The following is a 21,267-nucleotide window of genomic DNA, read 5'->3' as shown; positions in this document are numbered from 1 at the left end:
GAATGTAGTTTTTATGCCACCAGCAACTAATGGAATGATTCAGACGTGGACTGGGTTTCCCACAGTGCACCGCGATGTATTTGTATCCGATGACGGTCGAGGATGGAGGCAGGTAGGGAATTTATGGTCAAAAATACTAAATTAATCTGTAATGGATCGATTTGGTCAGTCGACCGCGTTGTTGTGACGACCCAAGTAAAGAAAGCGTCGACGAAAGTGTATTAAAACACGCCAAGGAAGCTTCCAGAATAAATTTCGTAACTGAGTTTCAAGTTTTCTCATTGTTCTTTAGTGGCCTGTGTATCTCACACTTTCAATTTCAGATCAGAGTTAGTATTTTCCACGAGTTGTTGCTGTTCAGTATTTCAGTATGTTGATTATGACATTAAGAAATTACCGTGATAATACCATGTTAGTTGGCATGTACCCTGTTTTGTTGACATGTACCACAGTGTCTAAATTAGATGCTACATGAAATTGAGGTAAAGTTGGTGTTATATCCTCAAATTCTTTCAGTGACAACTTATGACATGCTCCTTGTATTGTTTACCGTGGTACTTTGAATATTTGGTCCAAAATCACATACAAGTATGACTTGAAAACAACATTAGCACTATTTATTTGACTAAACAATGTACTTTAATAGTCATTGGCTGCTAATATGATTTCACTAATTAGAATTAGCAAAGTTCTGAAATTATATTATTAAGGAGGAAGTCTGAATATAACTTGGTGTGAATATAAAACCAACTTTACCTCATTAATTGTTTTTACCATCTGTTTTTACCACTGCCTGTTCACTTTATGCTTTTTAATTGTTGTGTTGCTTCATCAGGACTGCAGATTGAAGGAAAGTTGACTAATGTGTGTTATATATTATCATTATTATTTCAGTTTTAGCCAAGTATGAGAATCAAATCAACGTGTTCCTGGAAGACCTGCCGGATACAGACGAGCCAGTATGGATCCTGGGAGCCTGTTACAATGTGAAAACAAGTGAGATATGATCATAATGCATTGAAATTGTAATGAGTTTACTTTAACACAGCATTAGCTACAAAAAGTTGGTTTTAAATTCACACATCTGGACTTTCTGCTTAATAATATCATTTCAGAAAAGTATGCTTTGCAAATTCTAAATAGTGAAATCATATTTGCTGCCAATGACTATCAATGCACAACATTGTTCATAGTCAATTAAATAGTGCTAATGTTGTTTTCAAGTCATACTTGTATGTGATTTCAGACCCAAATTTTCAGGTAAACAATATAGAGACCTTGCATAGAGATAAGTGTGTTTGTCTGCTTCTTTGGTTAAAAGCAGAGTTACAGTTATAATGTAACACAAATATAATGTACATTGTGCTCATAACAGTATGGCATGATATTTAATCTCTATTTCTTTTTAATTCTATATTACTATTTTATAGAATGTGCAAACTTTAAAATTGGGGTAAAGTTGGTTTTATACTCGCACATTCAGACTTTTACCTTTCTAATATAATTTCAGAAAAGTGTTCTTTACGAATTTTAAATTCAGCAGACAGCTAATTTAAATAATACTTTTTGTATTTAAGATTATTTAAGTTCTGCATATTGTGCACACTATCACTGAGGTAAAGATGTTTTTATATTCACACACTATTTTCGTGTTCAATAAAATAGTAAATCAGAATTTTTAAAAAAGCTATTTGAGGTTGTGACATCATAGTTTATGTGAAGAACAACAAATAAATATATATATATACATACACTCACCAGCCACTTTATTATGTACACCTGTCCAACTGCCCGTTAACGCAAATTTCTAATAAGCCAATCAGATGGCAGCAACTCAATGCATTTAGACATGATCAAGACGATCTGCTGCAGTTCAAACGGAGCATCAGAATGGGGAAGAAAGGGGATTTAAGTGACTTTGAACGTGGCATGGTTGTTGGTGCCAGACGGGCTGGTCTGAGTATTTCAGAAACTGCTGATCTACTGGGATTTTCATGCACAACCATCTCTAGGGTTTACAGGGAATGGTCTGAAAAAGAGAAAATATCCATTGAGCGGCAGTTCTGTAAGCACAAATGCCTTGTTGATGTCAGAGGTCAGAAGAGAATGGCCAGACTGGTTCCAGCTGATGGAAAGGCAACAGTAACTCAAATAAACACTCGTTACAACCGAGGTCTGCAGAAGAGCATCTCTGAATACACAACACGTCCAACCTTGAGGCAGATGGGCTACAGCAGCAGAAGACCACACCGGGTGCCACTCCTGTCAGCTAAGAACAGGAAACTGAGGCTACAATTCACACAGGCTCACCAAAACTGGACAATAAAAGATTGGAGAAACGTTACCTGGTCTGATGAGTCTCCATTTCTGCTGCCACATTCAGGTGGTTGGGAATTTGGCATCAACAACTTGAAAGCATGGATCCATCCTGCCTTGTATCAACGGTTCAGGCTGGTGGTGGTGTAATGGTGTGGGGGATATTTTCTTGGCACACTTTGGGCCCATTAATATTAATTTAACATCGTGTCAACACCACAGCCTACCTGAGTATTGCTGCTGACCATGTCCATCCCTTTATGACCACAGTGTACCCATCTTCATTGGGTTATCCTTCCAGCTTTTCCAGCAGGATAATACACCATGTCAAGTGTGAATCATCTCAGACTGGTTTCTTGAACATGACAATGAGTTCACTGTGCTCAAATGGCCTCCACAGTCACCAGAGCTCAATTCAATAGAGCACCTTTGGGATGTGGTGGAATGGGAGTTTTGCATAATGGATGTGCAGCTGACAAATTTGCAGCAACTGCGTGATGCTGTCTTGTCAATATGGAGCAAAATCTCTGAGGAATATTTCAAGTACCTTGTTGAATCTATACCACAAAGGATTAAGGCAGTTCTGAAGGCAAAAGGGGGTCCAACCCGGTAGTGGTAAGGTGTACCTAATAAAGTGGCCTGTGAGTATAGATAGATGTTTAATGTTGTTCATGGTATTATTCTTACTTCTATTAGATGGTTGAGGAGAATAATGACACCTCACTAAACACTTAACAAGCTCACTGTAACATATGACTGCCTAAATTTGTGCTCAAAATAAATTCTATCAGTAATTGTTATTTAACTTCTTCAGAGAAATCCGAGCTGCTGTCGGATGTGCGATCGCGGCTGTGGTTCACTTATAGAAAAAAGTTTTCCCCCATAGGTAAGTGGCATGGAAACTCTGACTAAATCTTAGGTCTGAGACACAGCAAGCCGACTGTCGGCAGCAGTGCAGAATGCACTCTTTCGTTTCAGTCGGCTGTTGTCTGTTTGGTGTGTTTATGCACAGTATTTTGGTCCAGATGCGAGCCGACAACACAGTCGGTTTTTGTCATCACTAATTGTTTGATGTCGGCTTGGTGTGTCCCAGTCCTTTGAGCGCCTGCTAGACTCTGTGGTTGGAGTGTGTTTAACGTATCTGTATATGTATGTGTATGGGCAGGAGGAACAGGTCCTTCATCAGATGCCGGCTGGGGCTGCATGCTCCGCTGTGGGCAGATGATCCTTGCACAGGCTCTGATCTGCAGTCATCTCGGCCGAGGTAAGCAGATCACTTCCAGAAAAACTGTTGATGCACCAATATAAAAGTTCTGAGGCGAACCGGGACATTCTTTGCAATAATTATTCATTTTATTAAGTAATAAAAAAAATAAAAGCGCACACACACATTTTTAATATCAGGAATATTTCAGCAAAATGTCCATCATGTAAATACCCACTGGCCATTAAATCTATTATATTTGTGAGGAACAGTGTGTAAAAAAGTTTTTAATTTAGTTATTTCAGTTTCTTTTCTATTTTGAATACTAGAATTATTAAAAAAATTAAATTAGTATGCAGGATGTGTGTGTGTTTCAAGCATGGACAAGTTGTGTGCTACCCCAAATCAGACAAAGTTGGCACAGTATGGAAAACGCAAATTAAAAAGATAAAGTCGTGATTTCTGAATTTACTTTGACTTGTATTTCATTGCAGACAATATGGACACTAATTATTTCATGTTTTGTCTGGTCAACGTCATTTCATTTGTAAATATACATCATCTCCTGTCATTCAGAGCAGGTTAGGGCTAGTAATCAGGTAAATTGGTTAAATAATGAGGTGATGTCAACAGGTGATTGTAATTATGATTTGGTAGAAAAAGCAACATCCAAAAAAGATCTAGTCCTTTAGGAGTAAAGATGGGCTGAGGATCGCCAGTTTGTCAACAAATACAGGAGAAATTTTTGTAAACAAGTAATGTTGAAAACAATGTTTCTCAAAGAAAGATAGGAAGATATTTGGATATTTCACCTTAAACAGTGCAGAACATCATTAAAATGGACAAGGAATCTGGAGGAATTTCAGTGTGTAAAGGGCGCAAGCCTAAGCTGAACAACCGTGATCTCCGACCCCTCAGGCAGCACTGCATCAAGAATCCTCAATCGTCTATAAGTGATATCACCACATGGGCTCAGGACAAATGCAGCAAACCTTTGTAAAGGACCACAATACATAGTTACATCCACAAATGGCAGTTAAAACTGTACTGTGCCGAAAGGAAGCCCTATGTTAACAGTGTCCAGAAGTGCTGTCGACTTCTCAGGGCTTGGAGCCATCTGGGATGGACATTCACACAGTGGAAATATGTACCGTGGGCAGATGAATCAGTATTTCAGGTATTTTTTGGAGGAAATGGACGCCATGTGCTCTGGACCAAAGAAGAAAAGGGTCATCCAGACTGTTTCCTGCAACAAGTCCAAAAGTCCTTAAGACCTGTTTGCTAAGAATGAGACAAAAATACAGCTGAAACACTTCATCACTTGGTGTGTTCAGTCCCTAAATGTCTTTTAAGTGTGGTGAAAAGCGATGGCAACATTACAAAGTGATAAATGTTTATAATATTGTTCCAACTGCTTAATGTATTGCAAAAAACAATATTGAAATGCATGTTTATTTCGAATAAATAAATAAAAATCAGATTTGGGGTTGTATTTGCCGAGGTGTTTAAGTGATGAAATGCTGCTCTTCTTGTTGACTGTGTGTTTTAGACTGGAGGTGGGATCCAGAGAAGCATCAGCCCAAAGAGTATCAGCGTATCTTGCACTGCTTTCTGGATAAGAAGGACAGCTGCTACTCTATACATCAGATGGGTATGACACTGTGTGTGTATGCGTGTGTGTATGTTTGCGTATAAAGCTCTTTTTCAAATACTTTGAGCAGGTGCACATGATAGTGTTGTATATGTGAGTCTTTCAGTGTTTTTTGAGTGGTAACCCCCCAGTGGAACTGAAGTCTGCTGTTGTGTGTCCTGTTTGTGCAGCTCAGATGGGTGTTGGAGAAGGCAAGTCTGTTGGAGAATGGTATGGACCCAACACAGTGGCGCAAGTACTCAAGCAAGTGTCATTTCCATACATTGAAAGCAATATTTTCACTGCAAAACAAATGCTTTTCTTACTTAGAGTCCAAATATTTAAATATTCTTAAATCAAGAAGCATTATCTAGACAAGCAAAACATTGTCTTGTTTTTAGAAATAATATATGAAAATTAGGAGAGTTTTTCCTTAAAACAGGCTAAATAATCTACGAATGGGGTAAAGAATATAATCTTGTTTTCATACATTCATTCATTTTCCTATGGCTTAGCCCCTTTATTCATGAGAGGCCACCACAGCGTAATGAACCGCCAACTTATCCGGCATCTGTTTTACACAGCAGATGCTCTTCCAGCTGCAACCCAGTACTGGGAAGCACCCATACACACTCATTCACAGTTTAGTTTATCCAATTCACCTAAAGCGCATGTGTTTGGACTGTGGGGGAAACCAGCGCCACCCTGCCACCCTCAATGGCTTCTAGTTTCTTACTTTTTTAAAAAATTCTTTGTTTAACAGAAATAAACCACTTGAGGATGAGAAAATGATGAGAGGATTTTCATTTTAGTGTGAACTATCCCTTTAAAATACTTTTATTTCAGTATGTTGCTGTACTTCCAACTAAAACTAAATATTGAGTAGGGGGTGGGGCTTTCTTTTGTTCATCGTTCCCTTCAAGCAGACTAACGATAAGAGGGGCGTGGCTAAGAATAGGGGCGTGGCTGAAGCGTCAAACTGACCTCATCAGAGAAGGAGCCAATCTAAACGCAGAAGCAGATGCTCAGACTTTGATTGAAGATTACCATTCATTCTCTTTTCAGGCTTAGTCCCTTTATTAGTCTGGGGTCGCCACAGCGGAATGAACCGCCAGTTTATCCTTGCAACCCATCTCTGGGAAACATCCATACACGTTCATACTATGGACAATTTAGCTAAATTTGTCTTTGGACTGTGGGGGAAACTGGAGGAAACTCCCAAACGCAGGGTGAACATGCAAACTCCACAGAAACACTTACTGACCCAGTCGAGGCTCGAACCAGCGACCTTCTTGCTGTGAGGCGACAGCACTACCTACTGCGCCACTGCGATACCCTGAAGATTACCAGAACAAACTATATTTAAAAGTGGATAAACTTGCGCAGATTAATTGTTCACCTAATAAATAATAATGTGTGCTAGCAAAATAAACACAGACTTTAAGGAACATTGATGAACGGGATGTAAAAGTGATGTAAATTTTAAAAAACTAACCGCGACGGTTCAGAAAGCTTAATTTAAAGTCCGCATGAACTGGAAGCTGTGATCGTTTTTTTCCATATTGTGATGCAGTTCCTAGAGAAACAGAATATTGAATGAAAAAGCAGTGGGCGTGGCTTGTTTTTTTTACTGCGATCTGATTGGATGTAGTAAAGTAAGCATTTTATACAGAAAGATCTGGAAAAGGGTTTGGGGAGAGTTATTACAACCTAACAGACTCCTCCTGCTCACCAATAATGTTAGTTGTCTAAACTGACAGCTGGAGGGGGCGTGGTGAAGTATGTTAGCCCTGCCCAATACCTCAGACAGACCTAATCAGAGAATTGATCTGAAAACAAACAGGAAGTTCATTTTCAGATTTTAATTGAAGATTAGTGAAGAAATTTAATTGAAGAAAAGTGCAAACGATTGGTTTCTTTTCTTATAAATGACATGCACAGATGATTCGTTCACCACAAAACTAGCAATGCGAGCTAACTGAATCATATGGTTAGTTTTGATTTCATCTGTACTTTAAAAGCAGGCCTTGTCACCTGAATGTGAAATAAACTAATAACCGAATGTTTGCTTGATTGCAGAAAACTGGCCCTGTTTGATGACTGGAATTCTCTGTCTGTGTACGTGTCAATGGACAACACCGTGGTTATCGAAGACATCAGTAAGTTGCTTTTCTCTCATGTCAGGTCCAAGTTTACATTTAGTCATTTAGCAGATGCTTTTGTCCAATTGAGGAGGCATTCAGTGATTCAATAAGAAGAGACAAATCACACAACATGTGATTGGCTGATTATAAATTTGCACAGGTGTACCTAATAAAGTGGTGAGTGTAAAAGCCTCGCACAGGTGAGTGGCCTTGACGACAAACCACCACCTGGTATCACCAGGGCAAATTTTAATATAATTTTAAAATAAATAAAAAGTTATTTGTCAAATATTGAATTGAAAAATTATATTTATTAACTTTTAATATGCAGTTTTTGTGAATTTGATTTATTTATTTATATTTATATATTTGTTTGTGTATCATCTCTTATTGAAATATGAAGTTGTTCTTATCGTGTGTTTTACGCAGTGGATGTCTTTCCAGCTGCAACCCATCACTGGGAAACATCCACACACACTCATTCACACTCATTCATTAGCTTACTCAATTCCCCTTTAGCACATGTTTTTGGACATGTGGGGGAAACCTGAGCACCCAGAGGAAACCCACGCAAACACTGGGAGAACATGCAAACTCCACACAGAAATGCCAACTAACCCAGCCGGGGCTCGAACCAGCATCCTTCTTGCTGTGATGCAATCGTGCTACCCACTGCACCACTGTGTTGCCCGCAATAAATACATAAATTTAATAAATTGCTGTTATTGCGGTGAGATACAATTAAGGTCAAGGACTAAGGTTGTGAGTAGGGTTAAAGGGTCAGTTCACCCCAAAACAAAAAAATTCTCAATATTTAATCTCAACTTTTCTGAGTTTCTTTCTTCTGTTGAACACAAAATGAGATATTCGGAAGAATGTTGGACATTTGACATCCATAGTATGAACAAAATACTATGGAAGTCAGTGACTGATTATTTCCAGTATTCAGTATATGTTCATTTGTGTTCAACAGAAGAAAGAAACTGAAATAGGTTATAAACAAGTGGAGGATGAGGAAATAATGGCAGTTTTGGGTGAACTGTCTCTTTAAGGGTGGATTAAGGGGTAAGATGTAAGTCAACAGCTGGCTCTGTTAACACACAAGCATTACACACATCCATTAATAATCGGAGGCTCAAATACACTGAAAAACCATCATGTAAACACCTTAATCAATCCGACTGAGCTCCTTCTGATTTCAATTGTGATCAGATTGGAAGACATGGTGAAGAGTTTGTCCAATCCAATAAAGAGGCATGTTATCACCTAATATGATTATTATAAACCAATGACAACACAGATATGGTGTAATGAAGTATGACACATGGACTGAGCTGCTGCTGTTGTTGTTTTATTGAATTAAAGGGGATAGTTCAACCAAAAATGAAAATGTACCCACTATTTACTCACCCTCAAGTGGTTGCATATCTTTATAAGTTTCTTTCGTCTGATAAAAAAGCATGTAACCATTGACTTCCATAGTATAAAACTTCAAGCATTCCTAAAAAGACCTTTCCTCTCTCTTGTGCACCAGAGAAGCTGTGTGCCCGAGCAGACGGAGCAGATCTCCAGCTTCAGTCCCAGCGGCCCCTGGACTGGAGGCCCCTGCTGCTGGTCATCCCTCTGCGGATGGGGATTAACAGCATCAACCCTGTATACATACAGGCCTTAAAGGTAAAACACACATCTGATAGTCAGTCCTGCTGTCTGATGCATTAGCCTGATAGTAGGGCTGCACGATTTTGGAACAATCTAACATCGCGATTATTTTGCTATGCTGCAATGTGAATACAATTTCACCAAATGACTTGAATAGCTCTGTTTGGAAAGAATTGATCATTTCAGGTTGATTATGCAGTCAAAGTGCACTGGATATAATCTAATAAATGTAATAAAGAAAAGGATACGATTGAAATAAACAGTGTTTTATCATTTCCGAGTCCAACAGTATTCAGTAATTGAATAATGCAAATAAAAGTGATTCAATAAAATGAAACGCCACCAAACGTTATTATACGTAAACTTATTATGCCTGGAAATTAATATACAGTCACTGGGCTTTAAAATCACATGCGAATTATAAATTATAATACAAACTCAACATTGCATATCCTGCGACGTGACAGTTGCGAGTAATCACATTACGAAGTCAATGATGAAACTATATATATTGCAGCACTACCTCAGAATCAGAAATCAGAAAGAGCTTTATTGCCAGGTATGTTCACACATACGAGGAATTTGTTTTGGTGACAGAGCTTCTACAGTGCAACAGCATTACAGAGACAGGACAAAAAACAGATAATAAATATATATTTTTTAAAAATAGAAGTAGTGAGTGCAAATATACAGATTGACAAGTGTATGTACGTGTTTATTACTATATACAACGTTATATGTGCAGCTGTTATGTGCAAATTGGCATGTAAAGTGTGTTGTTAAATAAGTGTATATGTGTATAAAAGTGTATAGCAGTAGTGATGTTGGTTCCACAATTATTATCATCAAGTGTTCATGAGATGGATTGAGAGGGAAGAAACTGTTTCTGTGTCGGGCTGTTCTGGTGCGCAGTGCTCTGTAGCGTCGACCAGAAGGTAAAAGTTCAAAGAAGCAGTGTGCTGGGTGTGAGGGGTCCAGAGTGATTTTGGCAGCCCTTCTGCTCGTTCTGGATAAGTACAGTTCTTGGGGAGTGGGAAGAGTTGTACCAGTGATTCGCTCAGCAGTCCGAACTATTCGACGTAGTCTTTGGAGGTCATATTTAGTAGCTGAGCTAAACCAGACAGTTATTGATGTGCAGGTGACTGATTAGATACCTGATAGAATAGATACTTTATTGTCACTATACCAGTATTTTTCCCTTCAGTTGAATTACATATTATGCAACAACATCCGGCAGCTAGCTCTCTGCAACTTTCACACGGTCGCCCACTGAAGCTAAGCAGGGCTGAGCCCGGTCAGTACCTGGATGGGAGACCACATGAAAAAGCTAGGTTGCTGCCAGAAGTGGTGTTATTGAGATCAGCAGGGGGCGCTCAACCTGCGTTCTGTTCAACGCCCCAGTTTATTGATGGAGACTTTATACTGTCTTTCGGATGAGACGTGAAGTCCTGACTCTCTGTGGTTGTTAAACCTCCCAGGATGTCCTTCGAAAAAGAGCTGGGGTTTAACTCCGGCCAAATTTACCCACCGGCCTCCTAATCATCCCCATATCATAACTGGTTTCATCACTCTGTCACCTCTCCACCAATCAGTCGGTGTATGTGGTCTGGCGCAATATGGCTGCCATCGTGTCATCCAGGTGCATGCTGCACACTGGAGGTGAATGATGAGATCACCCCCCATGCCCCAATTAAAATAAAAATGGATAAGGCGCTGGGAGTCTGGGAGTTTCCAGAAAAGCGCTATATGAAAAATATAAGGAATTATTGAAGTGGAGATGGCAATAAAGTGCATCGGGACACAAATAACCTATAATCAGTACAAACAAGGCGGTAAAGTCTAGATCGGATACGCGGCCGGCGGGAAGTGCATTATGCACATTATTATAGCAGCATTTTTTATGACACTGTATAACAATAATTAATATTTTTACAGTACTGTGATGGTTGGGTTTAGGGTTGGGGTGGGTGTAGATGTTAAAAAAATACAATTTATTGGGTAATTTAATAGATAACATAAATAGTACTCTGTATAACTACTGTTTTTACATTACTGTGACGCTTGGGTTTAGGATTGGGCTGGCGGTAAATGTTAATAAAATACGATAAATGGGAAATTTCGTTAACTTCCGGCTGCATCCATATGCATCCATCATCTAGCAACAACCAAACCTGCCAACATTCAGATATTGAAATCCGGAATTCCAGGAGTTTTCCGGGACACAGAACAATACGGGAGATGAGCGGGAGATGGGTCTAATATACGGGAGACTCCCGGGAAAAACTGAAGTGTTGGCAGGTATGGCAACAACCAAACAAGGCCTTTAGAGGTACAGAACTGCAGTAGCGCACAATACTGATAATAGACAATATACATCTTGACTCTATAAGGTGAGTGGTGTGAAAACATTAGTGCATTCCTCTGATTTTGGGTTTGTGTGTGTTTGTGTGTGTGTGCCAGCTGGATGCTGCACACTGGAGGTGAATAAGGAATCCCCCCCCTCCTAAAAAATTGTATAAAGTGCAGTGAGTCTCCAGAAAAGCGCTATATAAAGAATATAAGGAATTATTGAAGTGGGGATGGCAATAAAGTGCATCAAGACAAAAAAAAGATAGCAATAATCGGTACAAACAAGGCCTTCAGAGGTACAGAACTGCACTAGTGCACAACATAACTTCCGGGAGTTTTCCGGGAGACAGATCAAAACGGGAGATGACTCTGAAATACAGGAGACTTGCGGTAAAAACGGGAGTGTTGGCAGGTATGGTGCACAATACTGGTAATAGACAATATACGTCTTGACTCTATAAGGTGAGTGGTGTGAAAACATTAGTGCAGTCCTCTGATTTTGAGTTTGTGTGTGTGTGTGTGTGTGTGTGTGTGTGTGTGTGTGTGTGTGTGTTAAATTCACGTATGCTACTTGAATAAAATCTGTTCTTAAATCTATTCGTCCTTGCCTTGATGGACCTAAAACGTTTACCAGAAGGCAACGGTTCAAACAGATCATGTCCGGGATGAGAAGGATTCTTTAAGACGTTTCCAGCCTCTCCAAGACAGCGTGAGGTGTAAAGTTCATCCAAGGGAGGCAGATGTTCCTTCATCTGTAGGGCGACCATATGTGCCATTTTTATCAGACATGGCTGGACCTTTCTTTTTTGTTTTTGCTGTTTTCACACATGCTGAAGGTAATGATTAAAAAGTAGCTTGCAAGGTGTTAAAAGGAACGCTCACGATTTTTATAAATAGGCTAATTTTTAACTCCCCAGAGTCATTTTTGAATCCATTCAGCCTATTTTTGGATCTGGCTGGAGCGCTTTTAGCGTAGCATAGATCATTTAATTGGATTAGACTATTAGCATCTCACTTTAAAATACTAAAAGTGTTTTAATAATTTTCCTATTTAATGTTAACTCTTGTTACATCGTGTACTAAGACCAACACAAAATCAAAAGTTGCTATTTTCTACCCTGATATGGCTAGAAACTATACTCTTATTCTGGCGTAATAATCAAGGAACTTTGCTGCCGTACCCTGACAATATCAGACGCAATGATGTTTTGCCTGAAAATCAGCTGCTTGCACAAGAAGCGTACCTTGCAGCTGTGGAGGCATAAGAATGTAATGTATTCATCTAATAAACCAACCTTTCCCGTTTGGAGAATTACAGTTAGAAATAGAGCAGCGTAATGGCTTTGCATGGGAGTTTGCATGTTCTCCCCGTGTTGGCGTGGGTTTCCTCCGGGTGCTCCCGTTTCCCCTACAGTCCAAACACATGCACTATAGGGGAATTGGATGAACTAAATTGGCCGTAGTGTATGAGTGTAGATCCCCTGTGTAAAACATATGCTGGAATAGTTGGTGGTTCATTCTGCTGTGGCGGCCTCTGATAAATAAAGGGACTAAGCTGAAGAAAAATGAATAAATGAATGAGTTGCTTTCTAGATGGAATGATGACTTTATAATTTTTTTAATAATAAAGGATTGGATAATAATCTATAGATTAAATTATTATGATTATGAATGGTGAAAAGATACAAATGCAGTGCAAACAAGGACAAAACTCCTTTATTTTTCCTCAAAATAATGCCCTGGTGATACCAGGTGGTGGTTTGTATTTTTCCTATATTTTTATTTATCTCTCTCCTACTCTTTCACCAATCTTTCAATATCGATCTGCGTCTTCTGATTGTATTCTAATAGAGAGTGAGATAAATTAAACATCACTAAAGCACTCATTTTGATTCATATTGTCTTTCACTAGGAGTGTTTTAAGATGCCTCAATCATGCGGTGTTCTGGGAGGAAAGCCAAACCTGGCCTATTATTTCATTGGATTTATTGGTGAGTTTTCTCGGTTTTATTTGCTTAAGATAATAAAATAACACACTCAATATGTCTGCATGATTCGGCATGCACTGAATGACATTTCCTGTTCTTCTTTTATATTCAAGGAATGATTTCTACAGAAATTAATCAAACTATTGAAAAAATAATCACTGTGATTTCATCTACAGTGTAAAAATGAAATTTTGAGGGGTTTTTTTTGTCTTATTTCCAGTCCAAATATCAAAAAAGTTAAATCAAGAAGCATTTTCTAGACATGTAAACAATATTGTCTTATTTTCTGAAATAATATGTAAGTTTTTCCTCAAAACAAGCAACATAATATGCCAATGGGATAAGAAAATAACAATATTTTAAAGCGAAACGAGATTATTTTGCTTGTTTTAATGAAAAAACTCACTTCATTTTGACTCATTATTTCTGAAAATAGGACTATGGGCCTATCATACACCCGGCACAATAATGCTCAAGACATGTTTGGCGTGATTTGTTGCTATTTTCAGATCAGTGCAACAGTAATTTTCATGTTTTGCGCCAGGTTGTTTGAATAATAAATACATTTGCAGCACTTTGTGGACTCATGTGTGTGCTGGTCTATAAGGGAAGGTGTGTTAAGGCGCATTGTTCATGCGTTGCTATTTTGAGGAACTGAAATAGACCGCGCCATTGACCAACTAAAAGCTGCTCTAAAGTCCAGCGCAGAGTGTGTTAGTGATGCGCCTATGTGGGTCCAAACGCTTACACATTGCTTAACACACACAGGATGAACAGCAAAACACACATATCTTTACAGATGAAAACAATTAAAGGATTAAAATATTACAAAAATTATTATTTTCTACATAAATATAAAAACCACTGCCTCCATGCCTTCTTCACCTCGGGGGCCTTTTTCAGTTTATTCATGACAATCTGCATCTGTATAATGTTGTTATTATTAGCAGTATTATTGATTATCTGCATATTTATGTCTGTTTTAATAAACACAAGTTTAGATTTGTCCAGCTGTGGGGTTTTGGAGACGTCTGCATCACCATATGGGGCATAAGAACAGGACGTGTGTTTGGATATAACTCAGTTGTTTGACCACACTTCATTATTATTGTTCATTTATTCCTTTGCTGGAGATTAGAACTGAATTTAGAAATAGTTTTGATCAAATCTTTGTGATTAACAAACGAAATTGAATATGTAGGCTAATGGAGTCTTCAGTGGAGTGAGTTTCCACCGTTTCCTTACTCCACCAAAGTAAAGGAGTAAAGTGAAGAGTAAAAGTAAAGTAAAGAGAAAGTAAAGAGGCTGAATGGAGGAGGCTTGTTCTTTATCCTCGTGCTGCAGATGCTCTGTTTAACTGTTTTTCTTGCTAGTGAAGTGTTCAGTTTTAACACTTACAACGTCCGCCATGTAAATATCAAATGCACCATGGCGCGACGCAACTGACTCTTAATGTGAGATGAGACTCTGATTGGTTTAATGCACGTTATGCTCAAAATACACCCAGAACTCATTAAGAGAATAAGCACAACCCTGTTAGACCATGCGCTGCGGCGCAGAGAATATTTTTCCGTTCTTAAAATAGCAAACGCGGATTCTGTCACTCTCTAAATGCTTTTGTGCCATGCGCTTTAGACTTTGCACTTAGATCATTAAAATATCTTGTTTTGTCTAGAAAATGCTTCTTAATTTAAGAATTTTGGGATATTTGGACTAGAAACAAGACAAAAAGTCCAAGAGAAGCATTTGTTTTGCATTGGATGAATGTGTTATTGACGGATTATGACTGTTTGCTTCTTTAGATGACGAGTTGATTTATCTGGATCCTCACACGACGCAGCAGGCTGTGGACACTGAATCAGGCAGTGCAGTGGACGATCAGAGTTTTCACTGTCAGAGGACCCCTCACCGCATGAAGATCACCAGTCTGGACCCTTCTGTCGCACTGGTGAGTCTGGGTTTTATCTAGTCTTTCAGCACCAAAAAGTGTATATGCTGGTCAAAAATCTGGAATCTGAATCAATATTTACAATCATTTGGAGCAAAAAAACAAGACATATTCTATAAAATCTGGCAACCTTTCATAGATTATTTTAATGAGATCAATTCAATTCTACAGGAAATGGTTTAGGTGAAGAGATCAGATTATCCTTAATATCAGCTTCTCCTTAATAATAAAATAATAACAAAGAAGACATATTCTATAATATCTGCCAACCTTTCATAGATTATTTTAACGAGATCAATTCTGTTGGAAATATTTAAGGTGAAGAGATCAGATTCTATGGAGAGAGATTAGACTCAATAATAATTCACGCAAAAGACACGATGTACACATGCGTAGCCAAATTCACGTACGTAAAATATTTATTTATACTTACAAAAACAATTCACATGCACAAAATAAAAATACATTTTCATAAAATACGTTTCACAAATGCAAAACACCATTTGCAAATATATAAGAGTGTACAAAAAGTTTTGAATGTTTAAAATTCACGAGTTCATCCTGAATGAGAATGTGCAAATCCTCTCTCACGTACGACTCACCCTGAATACGAGTGTGTGCATTTTTGAGACTTTCCTGTCGCACACACCTCCCATGTGAGTCACTCGTGCCCTGTAGCCAATAAGATGCGAGCTTACTGTTCAACCAATCACAACTCCCTGAGAACTCCCGGGAATGACCGAAGCGCTTCACTGTGCGCACCATTTGCGCAGTCTGACTGAATTAACGGAGATGATCCTCTAAGAAGAATACTCTATTTAGCATGGCAGGTGAAGAGCGGGATGCGCTCTAACACAAGCACTTTTCTATTGAGTTACTGAAAATACACTCAGATTCTACTATAAAAAGCGTATACACAAACTAGTAGGAAACAGTATTGACTTACAGGAGTATCCGCCATGTTGGTTAGAGGAACAGACTGCGCAAAAGGAGCGCAGAGTGGTTGACATCGAGTACAGCTCTCATCTGATTGGCTGAGAGGTACGAGTTGCCTGTTTCTGGCTTTCTGGCAGGAAAGTCTCCAAATGCACACACTCGTATTCAGGGTGAGTCGTACGTGAGAGAGGATTTGCACATTCTCATTCAGGATGAACTCGTGAATTTTAAACATTCAAAACTTTTTGTACACTCTTATATATTTGCAAATGGTGTTTTGCATTTGTGAAACGTATTTTATGAAAATGTATTTTTATTTTGTGCATGTGAATTGTTTTTGTAAGTATAAATAAATATTTTACGTACGTGAATTTGGCTACGCATGTGTACATCGTGTCTTTTGCGTGAATTATTATTGAGTCTAATCTCTCTCCATAAGATTCCCCCTAATACCAGATTCTCCATAAAAAAGGAGACATTTGTAAAATAAAATCTGGCAACCTTCATAGAATATTTTAATCAGATCACATCTATAGGACATAGTTAAGTTGAAGACATCAGATTCTCCCTAAAAGAAAAAAAAAGACATTGTGTAAAATCTGGCAACCCATTCATAGATTATTTTAATGCGATCAATTCCATAGGGAATAGTTAATAGATAAGATCAGATTCTCCCTAATATCAGATCCTGCTTAAAAAAATAAGACTTATTCTATAAACTCTGGCAACCTTTCATAGATTATTTTAATCAGATGAATTCTACAGGAAATAGTTAAGGTGAAGAGATCATATTCTCCCTAATATCAGAGTTTCAAAAAAAGAAGACGACATATACTATAATATCTGGCAACCGTTCATAGATTATTTTAACGAGATCAATTCTATAGGAAATAGTTCAATTTTATAGGAAATAGTTAAGGTGAAGAGATCAGATTCTCTATACAAAAAGAAGACATTTTTTAAAATAAAATCTGGCAACCTTAATAGATTATTTTAATCAGATCACATCTATAGGACATTGTTAAGTTGAAGAGATCAGATTCTCCGTAATATTAGATTCTCCCTAAAAATAAAAGACATATTGTATAAAATCTGGCAACCCATTTATAGATTATTTTAATGCAATCAATTCCATAGGGAATAGTTAAATTGAAGAGATCAGATTCTCCCTAATATCAGATCCTGCTTAAAAAAAAGAAGACTTATTCTATAAACTCTGGCAACCTTTCATAGATTATTTTAATCAGATGAATTCTACAGGAAATAGTTAAATTGAAGAGATCAGATTCTTCCTAATATCAGAGTTTCAAAAAAAGAAGACTACATATACTATAATATCTGGCAACCTTTCGTAGATTATTTTAATGAGATCAATTCTATAGGAAATAGTTAAGATGAAGAGTTAACAGTTAAAGTCATTATATATAAACATAGTTAACCTGCAGTTATATAATATATAAGTGATGTCTAGGTGTACATTTTAATTATTCATGCAGATCCAACAGTGTTTGTTTTGAGGCTGGCCTTTCTGTGAGCATTTGTTTGTCTACAGTAGCTCTAATCTTGTGTTTGATTTGAACATTAAATACACGTAAAACGCATACATACCGAATGGCTATCTGTTAAAAAAATAAAAGTTTGCAACACACTATTAAATCACTTTTATTTTCTTCTCGTGAATTTGTTTGATGCATTTAATTTGTTCATGGAGTGAATAAGAGTCGAACATTATGATTGTAGGTGTCAGAATGTGTTGAATTGGTTTATCAAATGATTTATTGGTCCCCTAGGGTTTTTTCTGCAAGAGCGAGGAGGACTTTGACAGCTGGTGTGATCTGGTTCAGCAGGTAAGACTGGCACGTGATCGCGTTCACATCAGGAACAGCTCGTTTCTTTACATTTTTAACATGCTCTCATTGTTTCATTCTGGGTTTTAAGGAGCTCCTTAAGAAGAGAAACTTGCGGATGTTCGAGCTGGTAGAGAAACATCCCTCCCATTGGCCTCCGTTTGTTCCTCCGACCAAACCAGAAGTGCAGACCACTGGAGCAGGTAACAGGCCTGATCACTACAAGAAGAACAATTATGAGTACTACACTGCAAAACACGCTTGACTGACTTCGATTTTTTTTGTCTTGTTCCTAGTCCAATTATCTAAAAAGTCTTAAATCAAGAAGCATTTTCTAGACAAGTTCTTCCAAAAATATTCAAGAATAGTGAGTAAACTAGTGAGTCGCAAAAATACAAATCAGAAAAAGTTGGCACAGTATGGAAAACGCAAATAAACAATTAAATATTGCATGTTTTGTCCATTCACCTTCATTTGTATACATCCTTTCCTGTCATTCAGACCCGCGACACACTCCAAAGAAAGTTGTGACAGCAGCAGTTTAGGGAAAGTAAATTGGTTATATAATGAGGTGATGTGAACAGGTGATTGTAATTAATATTTTGGGACAAAGCAGCATCCAAGAAAGGTCTAGTCCTTTAGGAGCAAAGATGGGCAGAGGATCGCCAACAAATATCTGAGAAAATGATTGAAACGTTTAAAAATAATGACGAAACTGAGGGAAACATTTGGATATTTCACCTTCAACAGTGCTGAACAACATTAAAACATTCAATGAATCTGGAGGAGTTTCAGTGCGTAAAGGACAAGGGCTCGAGCCTAAGCTGAACATTCATAATCTCCGATCCCTCAGCAGCACTGCATCAAGAATCCGTATTCATTCATCTATAAGCGATATCACCACATGGGAACAAGACTACTGCGGCAAACCTTTGTCAAGTGTTACAATACGTAGTTTAACCCACAAATGGCAGTTAAAACTGTGCCAAAAGGAAGCCCTATGTTAACAGTGTCCAGAAGCGCCGCTGACTTCTCTGGGCTTGGTGGCATCTGGGAGGGACCATCACATAGTGGAAACATGAACTGTGGTCAGATGGATCAGTATTTCAGGTATTTTTTGGGAGAAATGGACGCTGTGTGCTCTGGACCAAAGAAGAAAAGGGTCATCCAGACTGTTACCAGCAACAAGTCCAAAAGCCAGGGTCTGTCATGGTATGGTGTTGTGTCAGTGCTCTTGGCAAATGTAACTTGCCCTTCTGTGATGCACCATTAATGCTGAATAATACATAGAGATTTTGGAGTACAATATGCTGCCTTCTTTTCCAGGGACCCCCATGCATATTTCAACAAGACAATGCAAAACCACATTCTGCACACATTACAGAGTCCTGCTGAGGAGGAAGAGGATACAGGTACTTGAGTGGCCTGCCTGCAGTCCCGACCTGTCTCCAATAGAGAATGTGTGATGCATTTTGAAATGCAAAATGCAACAACGAGGACCCCATACTGTTGCCCACATTAAGACTTGTTTGCAGGAAGAATGAGACAAAATGACACCTGAAACACTTCATCACTTGAGGTCTTCAGTCCTTAAACGTCTTTAAGTGTTGTGACAAGCGATGGCAACATTACAAAGTGGTAAATGCTTTATTGCTCCAACTTTTTTTGAAATGTGTTGCAAGAACTGAAATTGGGGTACGTGTTTATTTAGAAAAAAGTCACGAGGAACACACTAAATAATGTTTATTGTATCGTCAGCAATGAAATACAAGTCAAAGCAAATGTAGAAATCACTACTTTCTTTTCTTAATTGGTTTTACACACTGTCCCAACTTTCTGATTTGAGGTTGTACTAAAATAAACGGTGATTTTAGCAATCTAACAGTAGTTTATTTACATAAACTGAACAATTTAATCAAATGTAACACTGCCTATAGTATATAATCTTCATTATATAAATTAAATAAAGGTTAAACATGGAGCTATAACAATTTTGTCGATACATTGTGCAGCCCTACACTATGGTTTTGGACACAATAAATGGTCTCTAACTCAAATAGTGCACTATTTAAAGGTCTAGGGGACGATTTCAGATTCATCCCAGATATATTTGTGAGAGCTTTGAACATGCTAGATAACATCACAAATTGAATTTATGTTTCACAACGCAAGTTTCATTCCTCTTGTGTGTTTTCTTCTAGAGTTCATCGAGTCCCCAGACAAGCTGTCTGAATCCGAAGAGGAGTTTGAGATACTGAACGCATGATGAAAAGGTTTCTTTAGCAAAAACACGAACAGTAGCGACACAACAAACATACGCTGTGGGAAAAAAAAACAAGCCAAGGATCCTGTAGCAACTTTTGCGTGACGTTTAGCCTCGTTCCGGGGTCATTTAAAAGACTTGTGTTTTTAATTATGGAAACAGAGCGAACTTCTCGAGTTGCATGAACTTTATCGTACTGTATCATGGAGTGGCGGAGGATTTATGAAGATGAAATCTGTACAGCCTCGACACACTCTACCTCCTGACCGCAGGAGACCGCCGCTAATATGCACATAATATCGTTTTTGTCTCTTTTCTAAGTCCAAATATATAAAAAGTTCTTACCTGAACACACTAATTATGCGTTCCTTTTCAAAGGATGTTCATGCATATTTCAACAAAACAATGCATTCTGCACACATTACAAAGTCCTGGCTGCAGAGGAAGAAGATACAGGTAATTGACTGGCCTGCCTGCAGTCCCGACCTGTCTCCAATAGTCCAGATAGCTAGTCCAAATATCTAAATTGAACACTCAGAAAATGATTTGTGCTGCTATGTCAAACTACTTATTTAAAATCAGCTGAATCAACACAATTCTTAAGGGATTATTAGTCATCTTAAATGTTTTATGGTCAATCTTTCTACAAATTTAAATTAACGTCCATGCATATTTCAACAAGACAATGCAAAACCATATTCTGCGCACATTACAAAGTCCTGGCTGCGGAGGATGAGGATACAGGTACTTGACTGGCCTGCTTGCAGTCCTGACCTGTCTCCAATCGAGAATGTGGGGCGCATTTTGAAGCGTTTATTACAGTGATAAAACCTTTTCTAGATGAGTAAAATATGTTTATTTGATTTCAGAAATACTAAATCCAAATAAAGTGAGTTTTTCCTGAAGCAAGCAAAATAATCTGCCAATGGGGTAAGAAAAAAAGTCGCATTTTAAAGCGAAAACAAAATTATTTAGCTTATTTC

The 21,267-nt window shown here is 38.1% G+C and overlaps 1 protein-coding gene across 1 annotated transcript; it reads left to right on the top strand.

Annotated features, from left to right (window-relative positions):
* The first annotated feature begins 71 nt into the window (after positions 1–71).
* On the top strand, positions 72–20,817 carry atg4a (autophagy related 4A, cysteine peptidase). Its single transcript, XM_056446364.1, has 13 exons — positions 72–112; positions 895–996; positions 3,131–3,202; positions 3,482–3,580; positions 5,070–5,171; positions 5,342–5,414; positions 7,230–7,309; positions 8,829–8,968; positions 13,215–13,293; positions 15,093–15,238; positions 17,965–18,021; positions 18,113–18,224; positions 20,223–20,817. The coding sequence occupies exons 1-13, from the start codon at positions 103–105 to the stop codon at positions 20,285–20,287; spliced, it is 1,137 nt and encodes a 378-aa protein (XP_056302339.1). The 5' UTR covers positions 72–102; the 3' UTR covers positions 20,288–20,817.
* The last annotated feature ends 450 nt before the right edge of the window (positions 20,818–21,267 follow it).

Source organism: Danio aesculapii, chromosome 21 (genome assembly GCF_903798145.1).
Source record: "Danio aesculapii chromosome 21, fDanAes4.1, whole genome shotgun sequence".
In the NCBI taxonomy this organism is placed as follows: Eukaryota; Metazoa; Chordata; class Actinopteri; order Cypriniformes; family Danionidae; genus Danio; species Danio aesculapii.
The sequence above is the reverse complement of the archived record's forward strand: the minus strand, read 5'-3'. Positions and strand labels throughout refer to the sequence as shown.

Coding starts and splice junctions, on each gene's coding strand:
- atg4a (XM_056446364.1), top strand. Junction 5,415..7,229: donor ACAGTGGCGCAAGTACTCAA/GCAAGTGTCATT, acceptor GCTTGATTGCAG/AAAACTGGCCCTGTTTGATG. Junction 18,225..20,222: donor AGTGCAGACCACTGGAGCAG/GTAACAGGCCTG, acceptor GTTTTCTTCTAG/AGTTCATCGAGTCCCCAGAC.